The 20,164-nt window shown below is 42.0% G+C and overlaps 2 protein-coding genes across 3 annotated transcripts; one reads left to right on the top strand and one right to left on the bottom strand.

The window, feature by feature from the left end:
• The first annotated feature begins 363 nt into the window (after positions 1 to 363).
• On the top strand, positions 364 to 15,403 carry capn1 (calpain 1). The gene is made up of 22 exons (XM_088990464.1): positions 364 to 493; positions 1,143 to 1,500; positions 4,035 to 4,104; positions 4,539 to 4,657; positions 8,620 to 8,753; positions 8,832 to 9,000; positions 9,594 to 9,677; positions 9,749 to 9,834; positions 9,990 to 10,064; positions 11,307 to 11,467; positions 11,537 to 11,697; positions 11,771 to 11,782; positions 11,853 to 12,064; positions 12,148 to 12,187; positions 13,787 to 13,852; positions 13,953 to 14,010; positions 14,073 to 14,137; positions 14,265 to 14,333; positions 14,415 to 14,493; positions 14,574 to 14,690; positions 14,797 to 14,855; positions 14,921 to 15,403. The coding sequence occupies exons 2-22, from the start codon at positions 1,246 to 1,248 to the stop codon at positions 14,945 to 14,947; spliced, it is 2,118 nt and encodes a 705-aa protein (XP_088846590.1). The 5' UTR covers positions 364 to 493; positions 1,143 to 1,245; the 3' UTR covers positions 14,948 to 15,403.
• Positions 15,404 to 16,274: 871 nt separating this feature from the next.
• pnp5a (purine nucleoside phosphorylase 5a) lies at positions 16,275 to 18,506 on the bottom strand. 2 transcript variants are annotated; one of them, XM_088990465.1, is made up of 6 exons: positions 18,347 to 18,506; positions 17,660 to 17,829; positions 17,486 to 17,589; positions 17,232 to 17,407; positions 16,961 to 17,151; positions 16,275 to 16,671 (listed from the first exon to the last, which is right to left on the bottom strand). In XM_088990465.1, the coding sequence occupies exons 1-6, from the start codon at positions 18,367 to 18,369 to the stop codon at positions 16,457 to 16,459; spliced, it is 879 nt and encodes a 292-aa protein (XP_088846591.1). In that variant the 5' UTR covers positions 18,370 to 18,506; the 3' UTR covers positions 16,275 to 16,456. The 2 variants fall into 2 exon arrangements, with proteins under 2 accessions (XP_088846591.1, XP_088846592.1); XM_088990466.1 differs by having other exon boundaries at positions 17,660 to 17,800; positions 18,347 to 18,480.
• Positions 18,507 to 20,164: the final 1,658 nt, after the last annotated feature.

The raw sequence follows: 20,164 nt of genomic DNA on the forward strand, positions 1-20,164 counted from the left end.
ACAACGAGTGTAACTTTTGTTGTACGTCTTATAATTGTCGCATATTTCTGACGACAGTCCATGCACTTTCCTCACAATTTTTACTGTTTTTGTATTGCATGTGATATATATGTACTTGTTTTTTGCATTTGCCACACGCATCTAAATTATTTGTTTCCGTTGATTGTGTGAGAATGTGTACATTTAGGTATGTCTTCTTCTTTCTTCTTTTCCTTTCGGCTTTTCCCTTCAAGTGGTCGCCACAGCAAATCAGTGTCCTCCATCTTTAGAGGTTTGATCCGCATGTTCGGTTCAGTTAATTCTTGAAGTGGTGACACCAGCGAGCCATTGAACTCAAAAACAAAACCAAAAAAACCATCCCCTATTTGCCGCGCATGCGCATGACATCGATCCAAAACCAGCGCTGCACAGGCAGAAGGCAGAAGGGGACGGAAGTATAGGGGAGAATACAGGGGGCGAAAGGGAGGAGGAAGAAGAAAAAGAAGAAAACAAGGTAGGAGGGCGTTTGCTTCTCGTCTTTATTACCACACGGCTTTGTTGTCTTCAGTTCTGCATACTATCGACGAGAAAAGTGCGCGCGCGCGCGCGGGTAACACCCGTTCTGATTCGGCACGCTTTCACTTGCAAACCATTCTATTAGTCCAAATACTTCCGCAGCCCTCGCAAGTTTACAGAACTTTTTTTTCAACGGCACAAATGTCTCGTCGGGTTGCGTGGGTGGGTGGGGAACGTCGTCACGTGACCAATATCTGGGTGCAGCTGTTCTTTCGTGTCTGTACAGCCGTTGACAGACAGATGCGAGGTCACGCCCACCACCAGTCGTCAAAGTTGACCTCTGACCTTTTATCTCTGCCGCTCTGTCGACGTGCTTTCTATTTGTTGACACACCATGAGTGTAATACAACACCGAATATCACAATCAATTGTGAGTGGGTGAGATGAACCTGGAAGCTTTCATTGTTTGCATAGTCATGCAGGGCGGCGGGGCCATGATGCCGTAATGCCTGGGTACTGATAAGCTTGGGTGTTTTGCCCAGAAGCTTAGAAACATCGGTTGTGATACGGCAAATTTGTTTCTGACCCCAATCGTGACAAATCCTTGAGTAGAGCATGGTCTTTAATCTCCTTTTATTTACTTGCAGAGACGGTGCAACATTCCAAAGTTCCTGACACGTGGGTTCTGACCTGTTCATAATCAACATCAGAACCTGACACACTTCACAAACACACACACATCCGCCCAACATGGTTGAGCCGATATGTGCCACAGGGGTGGCGGTGCATCTGCGTAGTCTGAGGGACCGAGAGGAAGGTCTGGGCCAGAACGACAATGCTGTCAAGTTCCTGGGTCAAGACTATGAAAGTTTGCGGGCACAATGTCTCCGAAGCGGGAAGCTCTTTGAGGACAGCCTCTTCCCCTGCAGCACCTCTTCTCTAGGCTTCAACGAACTTGGACCGAGGTCATCTAAGACGTATGGCGTGCGCTGGATGAGACCACCGGTGAGATCGTAATACTGTACCTTCAGAGTGTTCTAAGCTAGTAATTAAGAATTACATTTTGGTATTCCCTGAAAGTATATGGGTCCTCCGGTTTCCTCCCACACTCCAGAAACATGCATGGCAGGCAGATTGACCGCTCCAAAATTGTCCCTAGGTGTGAGTGTGAGAGTGACTGTTGTACGTCTCTGTGTGCCCTACGATTGGCTGGCAACCAATTCAGGGTGTCCAGCTGAGATAGGCTGCAGCACCCCCCTGTACCCTAATGATGAATAAGCGGTATGGAAAATGGATGGATGGATGGATGGATTTTGGTATTCCCTCTAGTGGAGTTGTCATGCACTGTCTCGTGTGAACTGTCATTGACCAAGTCACACCAAAAGGAAAATATTTTCAGTAAAATCACGTGAAAAGTGCATATCTGTGAATGAAACAAAAAAATCGTTAAAAACCTATTTATTGCATATTGGCTTTTGCCTAATTTGAACATTAACATTGTCCCTAAATTTAAGGAGAACAACATGTACTTAAAATGTTTAACTCATTCACTGCCATTCCCAAATTTATTCGGGAATTGAAAAGCACGACATGGAGCGCCATTCCTGAATTTGTTTGGGTTTTGGATTTTCTTGCAGGGCGGTGGGTGCCGATCAAGCGCTGGTCAGACCTCTGGCAATGATTTTCCCTCCCGCGAGGTGGCAGCATTTGCCGTTTGTACAGCCACTCTGCACACGCTGCATCAAATTTTTATGTAGTCCTAAAACTCATTATTCTTTGAGTCCTGCAATTTCAGTGAAAATGACAAAAACCTTCACACTGATCTGGGCACATTTTTTTGCACATTGTCTGGCAGTGAATGAGTTAATTCAAATGTATTATTAAAATAAAAATTGTAATTAAATGAATGTTTGAAGACAAACAGTTCAAGCAAATTTAAAGGACATCCGACGTCTCCGGACAAGTTGTGTCCATAATTTGTAAAATGGCTTCAAATGACTTCTACTGAGCGTATTTTAAAAAGATTCCACCGCATATAGCTATATTTTATGTTTTAAGACTCGCGCTGAATATTCAGGAAGTCTTGTTTTTGAGTTGGTGACGAGTCTGTACGTGACGTCACTAAAGGAACGCCCCTGACCGTAAAAAAGACGCATTGTAGCGGTCCTTCCATCACGTCAATGTATTTTGCTGTACTTGTTTGGTCTGGGGACCTCGTGTTGCACCCAAAAGCCACCAGAAGGCGAGAAGAGGGCGTCCAAGCGCCATATAAGGAATTACCATCCTGTGGTAAACGGAGGTGGCTCCAGGAGTCACGAGAAAATAGAAAATAGGTTGGTTACCTATTTGCTAACATGCTTCTCTCACATGTCTCACATTCTCTTGCATGTTAGCATGACTTTCATGCTACGATGCAGTCGTGATTGTGCGTCCCGCATTGCTTCCCGCACACGGCACTTTCAACACACATGTCTGCGCTTAAATGTAAATGTAAATGTGAAGTCAACCATGCACACGTGTGCGGTGACACAAATAGGCCCTCTCTTTTTTTAGCAGTGTTTCGACTCAACGCACACACACAAGCGCTAGCATGTAATGCTTTCAGAAATAGATCTTATAAAATATAGAATCTGCTTATGAATATAAAATCAGCTGGACTTCATATGTTATCTTGATGCTATAGTTAGCCATATAGCTAACAGAAAGCTGCTTCCTCTGATATGGTGTTGGCTATTTCCTCATCGGGCAGTTGGAAATTAGTTTTTAGGTGAGACATGCGTACATGTTTGTTCAGTTACACAACACCAACCTGTCTTTGTCTGAACAAACCTGTTATGGTCTGTTCAATGACAAAAAAAAGTTACTGGTACTATTGACGTAGGTGACCCTTTATCTTTCGCGACTTTATGCTATCTCCATCATTTAGTCTCGACCATTGTGCTATTAACTGCAACTAATGTATATCTGTTCATATATACGTATTTATACACACAGAGTCACACAGAACGATGAGATGCTCTTCCACTCAGTTGCGGAAGATTTCTCACTCTAATTAACTCATTCAATGCCAGACAATCTGCAAAAATGTGTCTACCCTTGTGCCAGGGTTTTTGTCATTTTCATTCAAATTGCAGGAGCCACAGAATATTCAGTGTTAGGACTACATAAACATCCAATGCGGCGTAAGAAACCTTAGACTTTCTTCTTTCATCAGAAAAAAATAGTTAATTCCTAAGTTACGTGGGTCTGGAGTTATCTGAGCTTAAAATAGGGGCGGCTGTACAAAAGGCAAATGCTGCCCCCTCTTGGGAGGGAAAAACATTGCCAGAGGTCTGACTAGCGCTTTTTCGGAAAACCCAAAAAACCTGAACAAATTTGGGAATGGCGCTCCACGTCATGCTTTACAATTCCCGAATAAATTTGGGAATGGCAGAGAATGAGTTCACAATCACGGCCACCTTCTTCACATTTTTCGTCAGTGTGGCTGAATAAAATTTGGGAAACACTGATTTTCCATGTGTGTCTGTGTGTGTCTGCAGGAGTTGTGCAAGCGTCCCGCTTTTATTGTGGACGGCGCGACCCGAACTGACATCTGCCAGGGATCTCTCGGTAAGTGGGGAATGTTCTCATGTCACATTGAGAATTCCGACACAAGCTGAAAGCCCCATCCATGCTCAACTGACACATGCTGTATATACACAGATGCATACCTCGCCACTAGGGGTGGGAGGGGTGGAAAAATGATTATTCTCCATTCAGTTTACCAAAAGACGTTTGAGCATTTATTTGATGTAAGTACCAAGACACAGACAGACATACAACTAAAATCACTCTTTGTTTTTGTATTAACAAGTTGTTGCACTAGCGTCCCAAAAGAGCCCGACTCATTGCACTCTATGTAGTTGCCTGCTAAGATCACATATTAATTGTATATATAAGTAAATTATACATGATTTGGATGTCATGTAAGTGCTTAAATGGTTTTCCATACCCAGGCCTGGTCATGTGATAGAGTGTGGTTGTGTGCGTGCCTGCATATACAGGGGACTGCTGGCTACTGGCGGCCATCGCCTCGCTGACCTTAAATAACAACCTCCTACACCGAGTGGTCCCGCATGGACAGAGCTTTGATCAGGGATATGCTGGAATTTTCCACTTCCAGGTAATCATTGTCTTTTTTTCCTGCACATCGGGAAAAAAATTGCAAGAGCCCAGTGGCTAATTAAACATACCGTATTTTCCGGTGTATAAGGCGCACCCAAAAGCTTTGATTTTCTTCAAAAGATGACCCTGCACCTTATATGTCGGTGCACCTTATATGTGAAGTAGTATTGAGCCACAACAGGTCTCGCAACGACTGTCAGCAGCCGCCGACTCCTTTTCCCCTTGTAGAAAAAGTAGTGCGTAACCCCAGCCTCTACTGTAGCGCCTTATAATGAGGTGTGCCTTATATTTGGAAAAAAATCTATATATTTATGTATTAATTATATTTGGAAAACGTTTTTTTCATTTATTGAAGCTGCAACGTCGGGCGTACAACTTACAAAACGTCTACGCCCGGGTGGCCGACAATTTCTTCAAGAAAAAAAAAAGAAAGAAAGATTTTTTTTCAAATCAAATGTTTGCTTTAATAATAATAATAATAATAATACATTACATTTTAAGTGCCTTTCAAAGCTCTCAAGTCACAGACACGCATAGGTACTATAATAAATAAAATATAATTACAAATACAATATAATAAATAAAATACAATTATTGATCCAATAAAGCAAACGTTTGAATGAAGATTTCGAAATCCGAATAAATGATTACGATTTTGAAATCTTCGTTCGGTTTGGAAATTTTGGAATTTTGGTTCGTTTGGCAATTTGCATATTCTGCACGGCAGCCAATCAGAAGCCTGCTTCGTGCTTCCGGACTTTCCCGAGCGTTATAAGGTCCTGCATTCGCATATCATTTTCCAAAGTAGGTGCACAGAACCTCAGCCCCAGAAGAAAGATCCAAAAGAAGCTAACAATATTTATGACGCTACAAAATGTAAACGTACATTATCCCGTGACTTTAAAGTGTCCTTGAGAGTTTTGAAAGGCGCTGAGAAATTAATGTATCATTATTATTATTAAAAGCATCGTGGAAAGAGGAGTTCACGTGGCTTGTGGCAGATGACGCAATGAAAACATTGCATTGTGCAACATGACGAACAGTGTATGGACAAACGACAACAGGAGCAAAATTATGAGATATTTACCATAAATTATGCAAGGTAGCATTTGTGGTAGGTACAGCCTTCATTAAAAACAATCCATAATACTTTGCAACAATGGGTTTTTTTTTACGATTAGTCGTCTTATTGTGTTTCAAGTTGTGAAAAAATGGGGTAGGCAACTTTATGGCCGGGCAGGCAACTTTATGGCCGGGCAGGCAACTTTTCAGAGTTGTCTGCCCTGGTGTCCGCTAACTTTTTGTCATGAGTTTCATTGATATAAGCAGTAATATGTATATCTTCTTTTCCTTTCGGCTTTTCCCTACAAGGGGTCGCTACAGTAAATCAGTGTCCTCCAACTTTAGAGGTTTGATCCGCATGTTTGTTTTGGCCAAGCTTTTACGTCGGATGCCCTTCCTGACAACCCTCTGTATTTACAGTAATATGTATATCCATCCCTTAATCTGAGAGCGTTAATGTGTTTGTTTGTTTATTTCTTTGTATATTTTTTGTTTTTCCTTTAACTAATTGCTTATCCCGAAGAGGATGCTTTTTCCACACTCTCTCGGACTAGGTGGTACATCAGCACAGGTAAGTTAAACCGAGCTGCTCCATCCCTTTATAATCTTCCGGGTAGAGTGAACGCTGGCACGAATGGCTGCCGCTGCTCACCCACACAAAAAAATTACATGACTATAAATTGTCCTTGAGAGTTTTCAAAGGCGCTTATAAATGAAATGTATTCTTCTTCTTTTCCTTTCGGGTTTTCCCATCAAGTTTAGAGGTTTGATCCGCATGTAAATGAAATGTATTATTATTATTATTATTATTATTATTATTATTATTATGTATCGGAAAATACAGTACTATCACGTGTCCCTTTAAATTCCATAAAATTTAATTGTTTACATGGATGACGGGTTTACGATGCTTTACAATCGTAACAGAGCTTTTAATGAGCCCAAAACTAGCACAGAGAGGGAGATTAGCGGTTCCCCACCCATATTTGCAACTCAGAGATTTGCTAATAGCTGTTTTTGTGATCAGGCCAAAACCCGGTCTAACATTCAAGCCGTACTTGGATTGGATTGAATTTACCTTTATTAGTCTCACAGTAGAGAAATATACATTTCACAGCAGCAAAGTTATGAAAGGAAAGAAAGAAGTAGAAAAACAAAATACAGAAGCTGCTGGAAAGGCAGCCACTCTCCCGGCGCCACCTTGAAGTCAAAAGAACAAAAAAACGAAATAACAAATAATATGACAACACAAAGACACAGAGAGTCATTCATTCTTAAGCACTTTCTGTACCCACGTTGTTACATGGAGCACTTCTAGATGAAAGACTGATGCCATCTTATGGCACCTACAGATAATCATGAAATAACTGTTATGCAAAAGTCAAAGTCAAACGCACCACTAAACTCTTCTTACTTAGGCAGTGATTTTTTGTGTCAGATATTGGTGGATTTTTGGAACTTAAAAATAATGATAATAATAATAATACATTACATTTTAAGCACCTCTCAAAGCTCTCAAGGACAGTCACAGACAAGCATAGGTACTATAATAAATAAAATACAATCACAAATAGAATGCAATAAATACAACACAATTATAAATAGAAACAAGAGAGAGACGATAGCAGTGGTGTGAGGATTGAGAGACGGGCAAAGACGATTGTTATTGCGTAGGTGGAAGTACGCAGACCGGGTTAAGTTATTTACAGTAAAGTCTCGTTATATCGATATCGGATATATCGATAGTCCCGGTTATATCGATACTATTTCTATGCACGCACGGAGAAAATTACATGCAAACAGGTTCGGATATATCGATAGTCCCGGTTATATCGATATTTTTTCGGACTCCCTTGAATATCGATATAACGAGACTTTACTGTATATGGGAGTGGAACGATAGTGTGCTGTCAAGAATGACACCGAGACTTTTCACCTGATGGGAAGGAGAAACGGTCGAATTGTCAATAGTGAGAGAGAAACTGTGAGCTTTGCTCAAGGTGGATTTGGTACCAAACAGTTTAATCACAATTCAATAAATGTGTTGCCTTGAAAAGTTAAATAACAAATTTTACCAAATTAAATGTTTCAAACACCCCATTCTTAAAGATACAAATGTACAGTAGAGTGATCCCTCGCTACTTCGCGGTTCACTTATCGCGGCTTCAGTGCTTGGCAGATTTTTTTTCAGGGGGAAAAAAATATCTTTTTTTTAATTAATGGCATGCAAATGTGCAAACAAACAAAGTAAAAGAAACAACACTGCAAACAAAGCAGAATAAAATCAAACACTGGCTTGGAACAGCTCATGGAGAATTCTGCTCCATGAGCTGTTCTCTATTCTCCAAAAAAAGAAAGAAAAAAAAGAGAGTGCCAACAACTACCGATAACAATGTTCTTCTCTCGGAGAAAGACTCCTTCAGTAGAAAAAGACGCTACAGCGTCAGGACAAATAGGCGCAGCAGCAAAAGATTGTTTTACAACGCCGTTCTTTAAACTATTTCATTTTTGTTTCATTCTGCAGTATTTACAGTTTAGCATTGTGTGTAAAAAAAAAGCGGTCTACATTGTACTTTGCGGATTTCACCTATCGCGGGCTATTTTTGGAAAGTATCTCCCACGATAAACGAGGGTTCACTGTACTGTATGTGATTGAACTTGTAACGGTAAATATAATTGACCTGTTATTCTGCGACAATTTTTTTCACACGCCACTAAAGGGAGCCCACATAGCATTTGATGTAGCACATTTAGCAAATCACTGGACATGAAGCTGCATCAGACGGACAAGCCACATTGGAAATATGAAGAAGGTCAAAAGGGCAATGATACGAAAGTGTTGTTTGACTTACGTTGCCATAGTAACAAGGGCCTCATACACCATCACTGTGTCCACAGTTCTGGCAGTTTGGCGAGTGGCTTGAGGTCGTGATTGATGACCGTCTGCCCGTCAAGGACGGCAAGCTGCTTTTCGTCCACTCGGCGGAGGGTGGAGAGTTTTGGAGCGCACTGATCGAGAAGGCCTACGCCAAGTAAAGCCGAACGCCGAGTTGCCGCTTCGGTCTTTGGCGGGCGCCTTCCATGTCACATGTGGACTTTACCTGCCTCAGGTTGAACGGCTGCTATGAGGCACTGTCCGGCGGAAGCACGTCCGAAGGCTTCGAAGACTTCACTGGCGGCGTGACGGAAATGTTTGAGCTGAATAAGGCCCCCTCCGACCTCTTCAGCATCATAGGCCGCGCCATCGAAAGGGGCTCACTGCTTGGCTGCTCCATTGACGTGAGTAAGAACATTGACATGGAGACGCTGCCATCAGTGGGTGGGCCCAATAATGCAACACGTCGATGCGGCTACCGTATCAGATGTGGTAAATCTTTCTGTTATCTGATGCGAGTGCATTGACTGAACTTCATTAAGTGGCATCCTAAAAAATTCCTCTCGCCCACCCATTCATTCGTAAAAACTAATTATTTAAAATGATATAGCTTAAACTTTTGTCGTTTACCAAAATGCAAATGGAAACCCATTTTTTAAAACACATGTAAAACCCATATTCAACATAACTACTCACAGTCATATATTCATTATCTTCCGCACGGAGCTGAGCAGCACTGATACATATTTACTTTACAGACATCTATGTAGAGATTATCGGTTTTTGTTATACTGCCACCAGGCTGATTGTTTTTATGAAGTAGAATATAATAGAGATATCGTTGCTGGTATTGTGGTCCAATCGCCTAACTCACGTCAACGGTTTTGAAATGGACGGTGGACTTCAATTGACTTGCTTTACTTTCCCCACAGTAGTTTAGGAAGGCGAGCACTTCTGATTTACTGTCACTTATGTTGTTTTTTGTTTGTTTTACCAGATCACCAGCTCCAGAGACATGGAGGCGGTCACCTTCAAAAAGCTGGTCAAGGGACACGCCTATTCAGTCACGGGCTTGGACGAGGTGCGAGAACGTCCCGGCAATCTTGGTGTCTGTCTCCATGCAATGTGACCACGCTCCAATGCGTTTCTTAGGTGGTCTTCCGTGGAAACCTGACCAAGCTTGTCCGCATCAGGAACCCGTGGGGGGAAGTGGAGTGGACTGGCGCTTGGAGTGACAAGTGAGACACACGCTTGTTGGAAAACATGCCTCATGTAAACATGTGCAGCCTTAAAAGAGAGTCAGGGAACAGGCGGGAGGGATGATAATGTATACGGGCATTACAAAATATTCCCTAGTTGTGGATTTCATTGACTTGAATCTTTTTCCATATAGTTCTCGAGAATGGGACAGTGTTGATCGTGGAGTCCGTGGTCGGCTCCAAAACCGCAGCGAGGATGGTGAATTCTGGTGAGTCCACTTTTATCTATCTATCTATCTATCTATCTATCTATCTATCTATCTATCTATCTATCTATCTATCTATCTATCTATCTATCTATCTATCTATCTATCTATCTATCTATCTATCTGTCTGTCTGTCTGTCTGTCTGTCTGTCTGTCTGTCTATCTGTCTATCTATCTATCTATCTATCTATCTATCTATCTATCTATCTATCTATCTATCTATCTATCTATCTATCTATCTATCTATCTGTCTGTCTGTCTGTCTGTCTATAGCTATCTATCTATCTATCTATCTATCTATCTATCTATCTATCTATCTATCTATCTATCTATCTATCTATCTATCTATCTATCTATCTATCTATCTATCTATCTATCTATCTGTCTGTCTGTCTATATCTATCTATCTATCTATCTATCTATCTATCTATCTATCTATCTATCTATCTATCTATCTATCTATCTATCTATCTATCTATCTATCTATCTATCTATCTATCTATCTATCTATCTGTCTGTCTGTCTGTCTGTCTGTCTGTCTGTCTGTCTATATCTATCTATCTATCTATCTATCTATCTATCTATCTATCTATCTATCTATCTATCTATCTATCTATCTATCTATCTATCTATCTATCTATCTATCTATCTATCTATCTGTCTGTCTGTCTGTCTGTCTGTCTGTCTCTCTCTGTCTCTGTATATCTCTCTCTCTCTATCTCTCTCTGTTTGTTTGTTTATTTAGGTGTTTATTTCTTCAGTCATTCATATATTTATTTATCTATGTATTCATTCTATTTTTATTTATTCATCCGTCTATTTATTTATTTGTTTATTTGTTTATCAATTCATTCATTCATTCATTCATCTACCTATTTATTTATGTATTTATTCATTCATTCATTCACCTACTTATCTACAGTAAAGTCTCGTTATATCGATATCGGATATATCGATAGTCCCGGTTATATTGATACTATTTCTATGCACGCACGGAGAAAATTACATGCAAACAGGGTCGGATATATCGATAGTCCCGGTTATATCGATATTTTTTCGGACTCCCTTGAATATCGATATAACGAGACTTTACTGTATTTGTTTATTTACCCGTTTGATTATTTATTTAATTATTCATTTAATTATTTGATCGGTTGTTTATTTATACATTAATTTTTTTATTTGTGTATTTCTTTCTTTATTCATCCATCCACTCGGTTTATCTCAACCATGCCACTCCTACAGGATGTCTTTCAGCGACTTCCTCCGCGAGTTCACCCGTTTGGAAATCTGCAACCTGACAGCCGACGCCCTCCAGAACAGCCAAATGAAAACCTGGAGCACATCACTGTACCCGGGCGAATGGAGACGAGGCAGCACAGCCGGAGGCTGCCGGAACTATCCAGGTAAGGGAAGGCAAGGGAAGAATGTTTGTTTTTGGAGCACTAGCCTGACGTCGAACCTCTTTCTTCTAGCGACATTTTGGCTGAATCCACAGTTCAAGTTGGTGCTACAACATCCCGACGCGCCTGGTATGTCAGACTGCAGTTTTCTGGTGGCGCTCATGCAGAAGGACCGTAGGAAGAAGCGGCGAGAGGGCAAAGACATGGAGACCATCGGCTTCGCCGTCTATGAGGTCGGTGTTGGCTCGCAACGCAACCTGCGAGTACTTCCCAGTCTGTAATCTCATGAAGTTTCCTTTTTTCTAGGTTCCAAGTGAGGTATGAGCTTTCCAATCAGGCTTTTTCCACGAACAGCAGAACAAAAGTCGGTAAACAACTTGCGTCTCAGGCGAAAGGTCAGACGCGGGTCCACTTGAAGCAGAACTTCTTCCTTACGCACGCTTCCAGCGCCCGCTCCGAACTCTTCATCAACCTGAGGGAGGTCAGCTCGCGTCTCCGTCTCCCCGCCGGCGAATATGTCATCGTGCCGTCTACTTTCGAGCCTCACAAGGAGGCCGACTTTGTCCTGCGGGTGTTTTCGGAGAAACCTGCCGATTCAGAGTGAGTGACACCTTGTTATCGGTGCATCCTTGCAAACCTGGCTGCTCACCAATGTGGATTTATTTTATCGGTTTGCTTTTCAGGGAACTAGATGACGACGTGGTGGCGGATCTTCCTAGTGAGGTAAGGAAAGCCTGAGCCTTCTGTGGTGACTTGGTCCCTCCATCGACTACCGCCGATAGGACATGTATTGTAATTAAAGAAATAAACTGTACTGTATAATGAAGTAATTTTATTTACCTTTGTGATTGTAGTTCAATGGATGGTACAAATGATTGATTTAGCGTAATGGTACTGGGACACCAAGTCACACAAACGCACAACTCGTTTGTGTTTTTCGATGATCTCCGTCTTCTGCTCGACCGTAAATTTATTTTTTTTCCTCTTCATCTTAACACTAGCCTGTGGTGGGGTCTTTTTCGGTCCCATAATAGCTAAAGTACTCCACTCGATAACAAACCACGTCTGCACTCAAAGGGGGTGTGGAAAACTAGTTTGTATGCCAAGATTATATTCTCGCAAATTTAATGTTCGTATGGTGAAAAGTTTGTAAACTAAAGCGTTCGTAAGCCGAGGTATCACTGTATATGGAAAAGTTTAAAAATATGTCATTCATTGAAGGTGCGCTTTATAATCCGGTGCACTTTATAGTCTGGAAACTACGGTAATATTTATATAATAACAGTACAGTACACCCAAGATGTCATTCAGTAAAGAGAAAAATTGCTCCATCACTAATTTTAGAGGACAACCGACGCCCCCGGACAAGTTGTGTCCATAATTTGTAAAATCACTTCAAATGACTTCTACTGAGCATATTTTACGAAGATTCCACCGCATATAGCTATATTTTACGTTTTAAGACTCGTGCTGAATATTCAGGAAGTCTTGTTTTCAAATTGGTGACGATTCCTGACGTGACGTCGCGTCAGGAACGCTCCTGACCGAGAAAGCGACACACAATGCATTTTGGGTACTTTGTTTGGTCTGAAAACATCGTGTTGATCCGTGTCGATGGCGAAATTAGAAGGAAAACACATAAATAACGTGATGGTGAATCATTGTGTGTTGCACCAAGACTACTATTTTATATTAGTTGACACAAATTCCCAACAGACAAATCAGCCCATTTCCAACGGAGCTTGGTCGCCATCTTGTGCATTTTCTGGGCGCTACATTGGAGTCAAGATGCCTCAAAATGATACGGAAGGACTTCTTTAATCGATTGCAAACATTGATGCTTTCCTCTTCAGAACTATTTGAATCATATTCATAAATGGATGAGTACCAAGAAAGCATCTTCTCCGAATCTGAAGTCATTGTTTTGATTCTCGAGCAAGGTGAAAACGTCCTGGCGTGACGTCACAAACAAGGCGTGCGTGTTTTGGGTATTTTAGATGTTATAAAAAGTTTTTTTCTGATGTCAGTTAGGAAACAAAAAAAATGGTGCCGGTTGTCCTTTCATTTTCAACATTGCAAGACAGAGACAAAAATCTAATTGGTCAGACAATATAATACATCAAGCCAAAAAACAACACAAACGTTTTATAAAAAGTTAAAAAAAAACACAAAAGTAAAAAAAAAATGTTTTTGGGAGATGAATGATAGACTCTCAAGGAACAAATATTCACATTTTGGAAAGCCTGCAATGGGCAAAGGCATCACTTCTGTGAATGTCGTCACACTGCCATCTTGGGATCATGGCTGTTCTTCTTCTTGTAGAACTTTTTGGACGAGAGCCAGATTGAGGCCGGCTTCAAGAGTCTCTTCCGGCAGTTGGCTGGACCCGTAAGCACGTGCTCTTTTGTGCTTCTGTTTTTCCGGTCTGAGCTTTGACGTGACAAAGGCGCTACTGTTGTCTCGTGTGATGTGTGTGTGTGGCGAGAAGGATATGGAGATCAGCATCAATGAGCTGCAAACCATCCTGAACCGCATCATCAGCAAGCGTAAGTACACTCACTCAGCTCACGCGCCGCACAGAAGTTAAAAATAGTTACCATGGCAACAGACAAAGACCTGAAGACTGACGGCTTCACCAAGGAGGCGTGTCGCAGCATGATCAATCTCATGGATGTATCCTTGTCGCCGTCTTGGTTGGGGACTCCCTCATCCGTCTCCCTTTTGCTTCTAAAGTGAAGTCATGTGACTTAGGTCAATCCCCCCTGACACCCCCTTGTTGGTTTCCTCAACTCCTTGGCAGACGGACGGCAGTGGGAAGCTGGGACTGGTCGAGTTCCATGTTCTGTGGGAGAAAATCAAACGCTACCTGGTAAACTTTCTTATGCACGCACAAACACAGGTCATTCTGGAATCACATGACCCCCTCCCCCCCACCCCTTATTTTGCGCAGACCATATTCAGGAACTATGATCTAGATAAATCAGGAAGCATGAGCTCCTACGAGATGAGGATGGCGCTGGAATCCGCAGGTACAGGTGGCCGTGTGCTTGTGAGATGACTAGTCACGGGCTTGGTGACCTTTGACCCCTCACCGCTCCTATCCCCGCAGGCTTCAAGCTGACCAATCACCTGTTCCAGCTCATCATCTTACGATACACGGAGGAAGACATGGCCGTCGACTTTGACAATTTCGTCACATGTCTGGTCCGCTTGGAGTCCATGTTCAGTGAGTTTTATCCGTGACTTCGTTCCCCTAGATCGCCTTCCCCACCTCACCGATTCTCTTTTTTTTTTCCCCAAGCGAAATGTTCATTTTCTTGTTGTTTCGACAGAAACGTTCAAGATCATGGACACGGACACAGATGGCGTCATTTCGCTCAACTTCGCCCAGGTAAGAGGAAATGTGGACATATTTTGTTGACTTCTTCATGTGTCACCACTTCCTGTTTCTTGCAGTGGCTCTCTCTCACCATGTTCGCCTAGACGTCAACGGCGCGTCCGTCGAGGCTTCATCACCACATTGCGTCAGGCTAGATGACGTAAATCATTGCCATGGTGCAAGGGTGTCAAATTTTACTTTATTTTTTGTCCCATCGTACTAATCGCCTTCTTTTCGAAGCGTTACGACTGTGAAAAACCATTTTTCATCACTACATCACGTTTTCTGTTGAAAATTCCAGATGTACCGAAAATGCGTGAAAACAAAAATGCTTGATCAAGCTTGTGATGCATTTTAGGTTCATCTGGAAATGTAATCCTTTTAAAACTCAATATCCCCATTTTTTTACTTAATATATAGCCGTTTACTATTGCTAACTGCATTTGGAATCACAAGGCATGGAAAATTGTGGCATGCGCATTTTTAGAGTCTGCTCAAATTGAGAGTACGACATGTTAAGAAGGGATTTTGCAAAAGCACTTGTAATATATATTTTAACTCATTCACTGCCATTCACAAATTTATTTGGGAATTGAAAATATGACGTTCAGCGCCATTCCCGAATTTGTTTGGGTTTTATTTTTTCCTGTTTGAGTGCCGATAAAGCGCTGGCCATGGTCTTTGGCAATGTTTTTCCTTTCCACAAGGAGGCAGCATTTGCCTTTTTCCATTTTAGTGTTTTGTTCCAGCTTCAGCTGTTGTTAAAGCCCTCTATAAACCAATATGTTTTTATTACATTGTATTTTGGACAGCTGACCTCATTTCAAGCTCATATAACACCAGACCCATATAATTTAGAAATTAACTATTTTTGTCCTTATGAAAGAAGAGAGCCTCAGGTTTGTAACGCTGCATTGAATGTAAATGTAGTCCTAAAACTCAATATTCTGTGGGTCCTGGAATGAAGTGAAAATGACAAAAACTCTGGTACTGGAGTGGACACATTTTTTCACGTCGTCAGGCAGTGAATGAGTTAAAAGTAAAAAAGGACAATTATCATAGACATTTTAATCCAAAATAACACACACAAACCCATTTAGAGTACCTTAGAAAGACCCTGTGGGCTTCCGTCGTGACACCTGTTGCATGACGGAAGTTTGTTTAGCCTTTTGTAACCTTGCTGCCATCTTGTGTGGACCAGAGTGCAATGCCAAAATTCACCTTTTTTTGTACGTTGACGCCATTGTGCTTCAAGCAAACATTCAAAGTGTAGATGCAGCTTTGAGCTATTTCTACTTGTGCCAAACTCGGCGCCATTTTTCGAGCACTCGTGCATGAAAGCGTTTCTATTGGTGCAACAAAAGTCACACTTTTGTAACTCTTAACTTCCTGTTTACACGCATTGCAAAAGCCAATCAAAGTCACACAGTGTGTCATAATAAATAACCTTTATTAAAAATAATTAAAAAAAACAGTTTGACTTCAATTAATTACACTTGTACATGTTGATCTGCTGTTCACATATAAATAATATAGCAAGTGCACGCAACGGGATATCAGACCCAAGAATGGAACACGGTGGACGTTTGACCTAGCGAAGAAGTCAAGACGGCTCAGGCGTCATTGTTGTGCTCCATCCTGGACACCATGTTGAAGATGAGCTGCTCCAGTTGCTCCGCTCTCTGTTTTCCCGTTTGGAGGACCTCCTCGTGGTTGGCCTTCTCCTCGCTGTCATAATCCATCACTGCTTGGTTGGTGATCAGCGATAGGGCGAACACGCGCATGCCGCAGTGCCGGGCCACGATCACCTCGTGGACTGTGCTCATGCCTGCGGTGAGGAAGGAAGACGTTAGCTCGGGAAGTGACGGAGCGTGGATTCCAATTACGTGTCTGGAGGCATTTCAGATTGAAAGGAGTGATCTAATAGTCCGATCAAGATATTCTCATATATACTGGATTTGTGGAATAAGGAAGCGTTTCCCAGGAAGTCGGACTTGGGACTTTGACTGTGTATTCATTTATTACTCCGTATTGTGACTGAGCAAGATTAAATGACTTGATTCGACTGACTTGAATGAAGACCTTTGACTCACATATGACGTTGACTTTTAACTTACCGACAGCATCAGCGCCGAGTTTATGGAGCATTCTGCATTCGGCGATGGTCTCAAATGACGGTCCGCCCAGCACGCAATAGACGCCTTCCCTCAGAAAGTCCCCAAAGCCCAGTTCCTGCCCCACGTCCATGGCCAGTTGCTGAAGCTCTCGGTCGTACGCGTCAGACATGCACGGAAAGCGTACGCCAAATCTGTGTTGCAGTTGACATGCGTCAGCATTGTGGTGGTTGCTTAGTACGTTTTTTTTTCTTTTGGAAAGTCGGTATCCTACCGATCGTCGTTCATTCCGGCGAGTGGGTTGTTCCCAGCAAAGCCTGGCAGATTGAGGTGGTCTTTCATGATCATGATGTCTCCCACCTTGAAGTCCTGATTGAGACCGCCTGCCGCATTGGTCAGGATCACCGTGTCCACACCCAGCAGTTTGAAGATCCGCATGGGAAAAGTGATCTGAACACAACAAAGATCAGCCAACGGGGTTTAGATTTGACGCACTGAGGTGTTCCAGGAGAGTGTATGGCAACTAACCTTCTGGATGGGGTACCCCTCGTACAAGTGGAAGCGGCCCTGCATGCACACACATGACCGCCCCTTCAGTGTTCCGAAAACGAGTCGTCCGGCGTGTCCGTGCACTGTATGGGACCAAACAGAAACTCAGCCGGCGGGATCCTTTGCGTGGCCGAAGACGCTAGTTGGACTCACCTGTGCTCTGCGGGAAGTTTGGAATGTCCATGTAGTTGAATGCCACCTGATCCTTCAACATCGCCGCCAACCCGCCGAGGCCCGAGCCGCAAACAATGCCGACAGAAGGCCGAACGTCCGTCCGGGTCAGCAGCCAATCAGCTGTAGATTTATAGTCCTCGTAAGTGTAGCTGCAGAACCGGAACAATTTGAATGTCACTTCCTCACAAATACATATTACAATACTTGACTGTATTGACATTCAATTTCATCTGTGTCGAAGGTAATCATTGAGTGATTCTACATCATTGTCGTCGTAATAAAACACTATCAAAGGGACTGAACAATAAATATATATAAATATAATTGTAATCTGGGCTGCGCCAAAAATGAGATTGACACTTGCAGTCCGAGGAACTCCATGTTTACTTTTTTGTTGTGCAATCGAACGTTTGGTCATAGTCACAAACTACATCACCAGTAGTTTGCCCTCAAAAATTCAACAAGGTGACATCAACATTTTTCCATCCTTTTCTTGGTTCGTCAGAGCAAAATTTGTGACGGACAACTTGGAAGACGAACACCTCTCACACGTTTTTGTAGTGATAAATAATTAATTGGTGCTATCATGAAAACTGGCATTTTAAAATTATTTTTCTATTTTATGATTGTTTCTTAGAGATGTTCAGTAAGTTAATGATGACTTACCTCTGGTTGCCTTGTGGAAACATGACGATGCAGGACAAAAGTCACAAAAATCAGGATCCTAATGAAACAAAAAAAATAGCTTGGTCACGTGGTGTCACCTTACGCGCAGTATTTTTTTCCTGCGAGTTGAAGAAGTCTAACTTTCTTTCGAATTGATGTAATTTATAAGGCAGGCCGCGCCTCTCTCAATGACGCCTGCGCATAGAGCCTTTTCATTGGTTTAAATGGCACGCCTTCACCCGCCCTCCACTGCGGAGAGGGGTCGGAGAGCGTGGGTGGGTGGTGAAATTATGAGATAATACTGTTATTTGTCTCACATTGGAGACATTCCTATTTCATAGTAGCAAAGTTATGAAAGGAAAAAGAATAAGTAGAAAAACATAATTTTCAACATCCTGATTCATCGTTACCTTTTTTTTAAATCGTCGGTTTTGTTGCATCAAAGAAATCGCTAATCGTATACTTATTTGTAAACACAGTCATGAAGTTCACACACACATACACAAACGCACACACATGCCCGCATATCGTGTCCTCTTGTACTTTTCACTCTGTTTACATTGTGCCAGTGTGTGTTTGGTGACTTAAAATATCGTCATAAAAACCAAATAAAATATTTACTGGTTCCACAGAGTCGACCTTGAATGTTCCCATGTTATCTCCCGGACATGCTGGCCTCCCGGTTGATGGTTTAGTCATAACAGGAAGAAAACATCAATATGTCAGCAATGTGCACACCTCGGGCTGTAAAGTCTTGTACACAGTACTGTATGTTTATCTATATTCGGGGTCACCAATACATTTGAAATCGTGAAAGGTAGCTAAGCAGCTAAAGAAAGGTATTTTTTTGTCAAAGAAACACACAAACCAGGACAATTCAATAAAATACAATACAACACATATTAATTTATACAGCGCTTTAACAGCTGAAGCTGTAACAAATCCCTTAAAATGAAGAACTATCACATACAGGACATTAATAAAATCACATGTCATCAAACAGTTTGAAGATGATCAATGAAATGAATGTTTGACGCACGAGACCTCACGAGACAGATGTACAACCTCACAAGGCTTGAATCACATCTAGTTGGCGTCACACTATGTCAAATAGTTTCCACGCTGCCTCCAATTGCGTCTTCGCTATGTTCAATTTACAGTTAATCCACAGTCTCTGTACTATTTCTTCATCATTTCCAAACGTTAGCATGATGCGGGTACGTTAGCCTGAGATGGATAATTTGTGTAGTGTTTTGGAAATTGTCAGGCAGGGGGCTGAGTGAGTCAATGAATGATTTGACATGGGATGTCATGGGGTGTCATGACATGTAGGCTGATAAAATGAGGATGTGTGGATAGCAATAACGCTCAAACAGTAACTACCAAGCATGGTGACTGTGGAAGTTATGTAAACGCATTTATTGGGTCAAAGTAAGTCAGCATTCAGCGCCATCGAGGATTTCATGGTGGCGCTGTGATATTTTGCACCCACATGACAAGTTGAAAAGCTGCCAGTAGACCCTGAGGTTAGCTGCTATTTTTTTTTTTTACTGTTACGGTTTACGAGGTGGTGATGGCGGGTGCAGATCCCAAAAAGCAGGCAGGAGGGAGCAGGAGGTTGTTTGACAAATTGTATTAAAATAAAGGTCAGCAGGAACAAAATGTAAAACATCAAAATGATGTGAACAGAAAAAAGTATCAAAAGAAAACCAAGTGTAAAAGCCCGCCAAGGTTAAACAAACACGTGCACAGCATACAATGCATGCAATTGCAGACAAAGCATGCAACAAACAATGAACCGACACCGGATGGTCGTGC

Source organism: Hippocampus bargibanti, linkage group LG02, assembly GCF_051943395.1.
Source record: "Hippocampus bargibanti isolate YZ-2025 linkage group LG02, ASM5194339v1, whole genome shotgun sequence".
Classification (NCBI taxonomy): Eukaryota; Metazoa; Chordata; class Actinopteri; order Syngnathiformes; family Syngnathidae; genus Hippocampus; species Hippocampus bargibanti.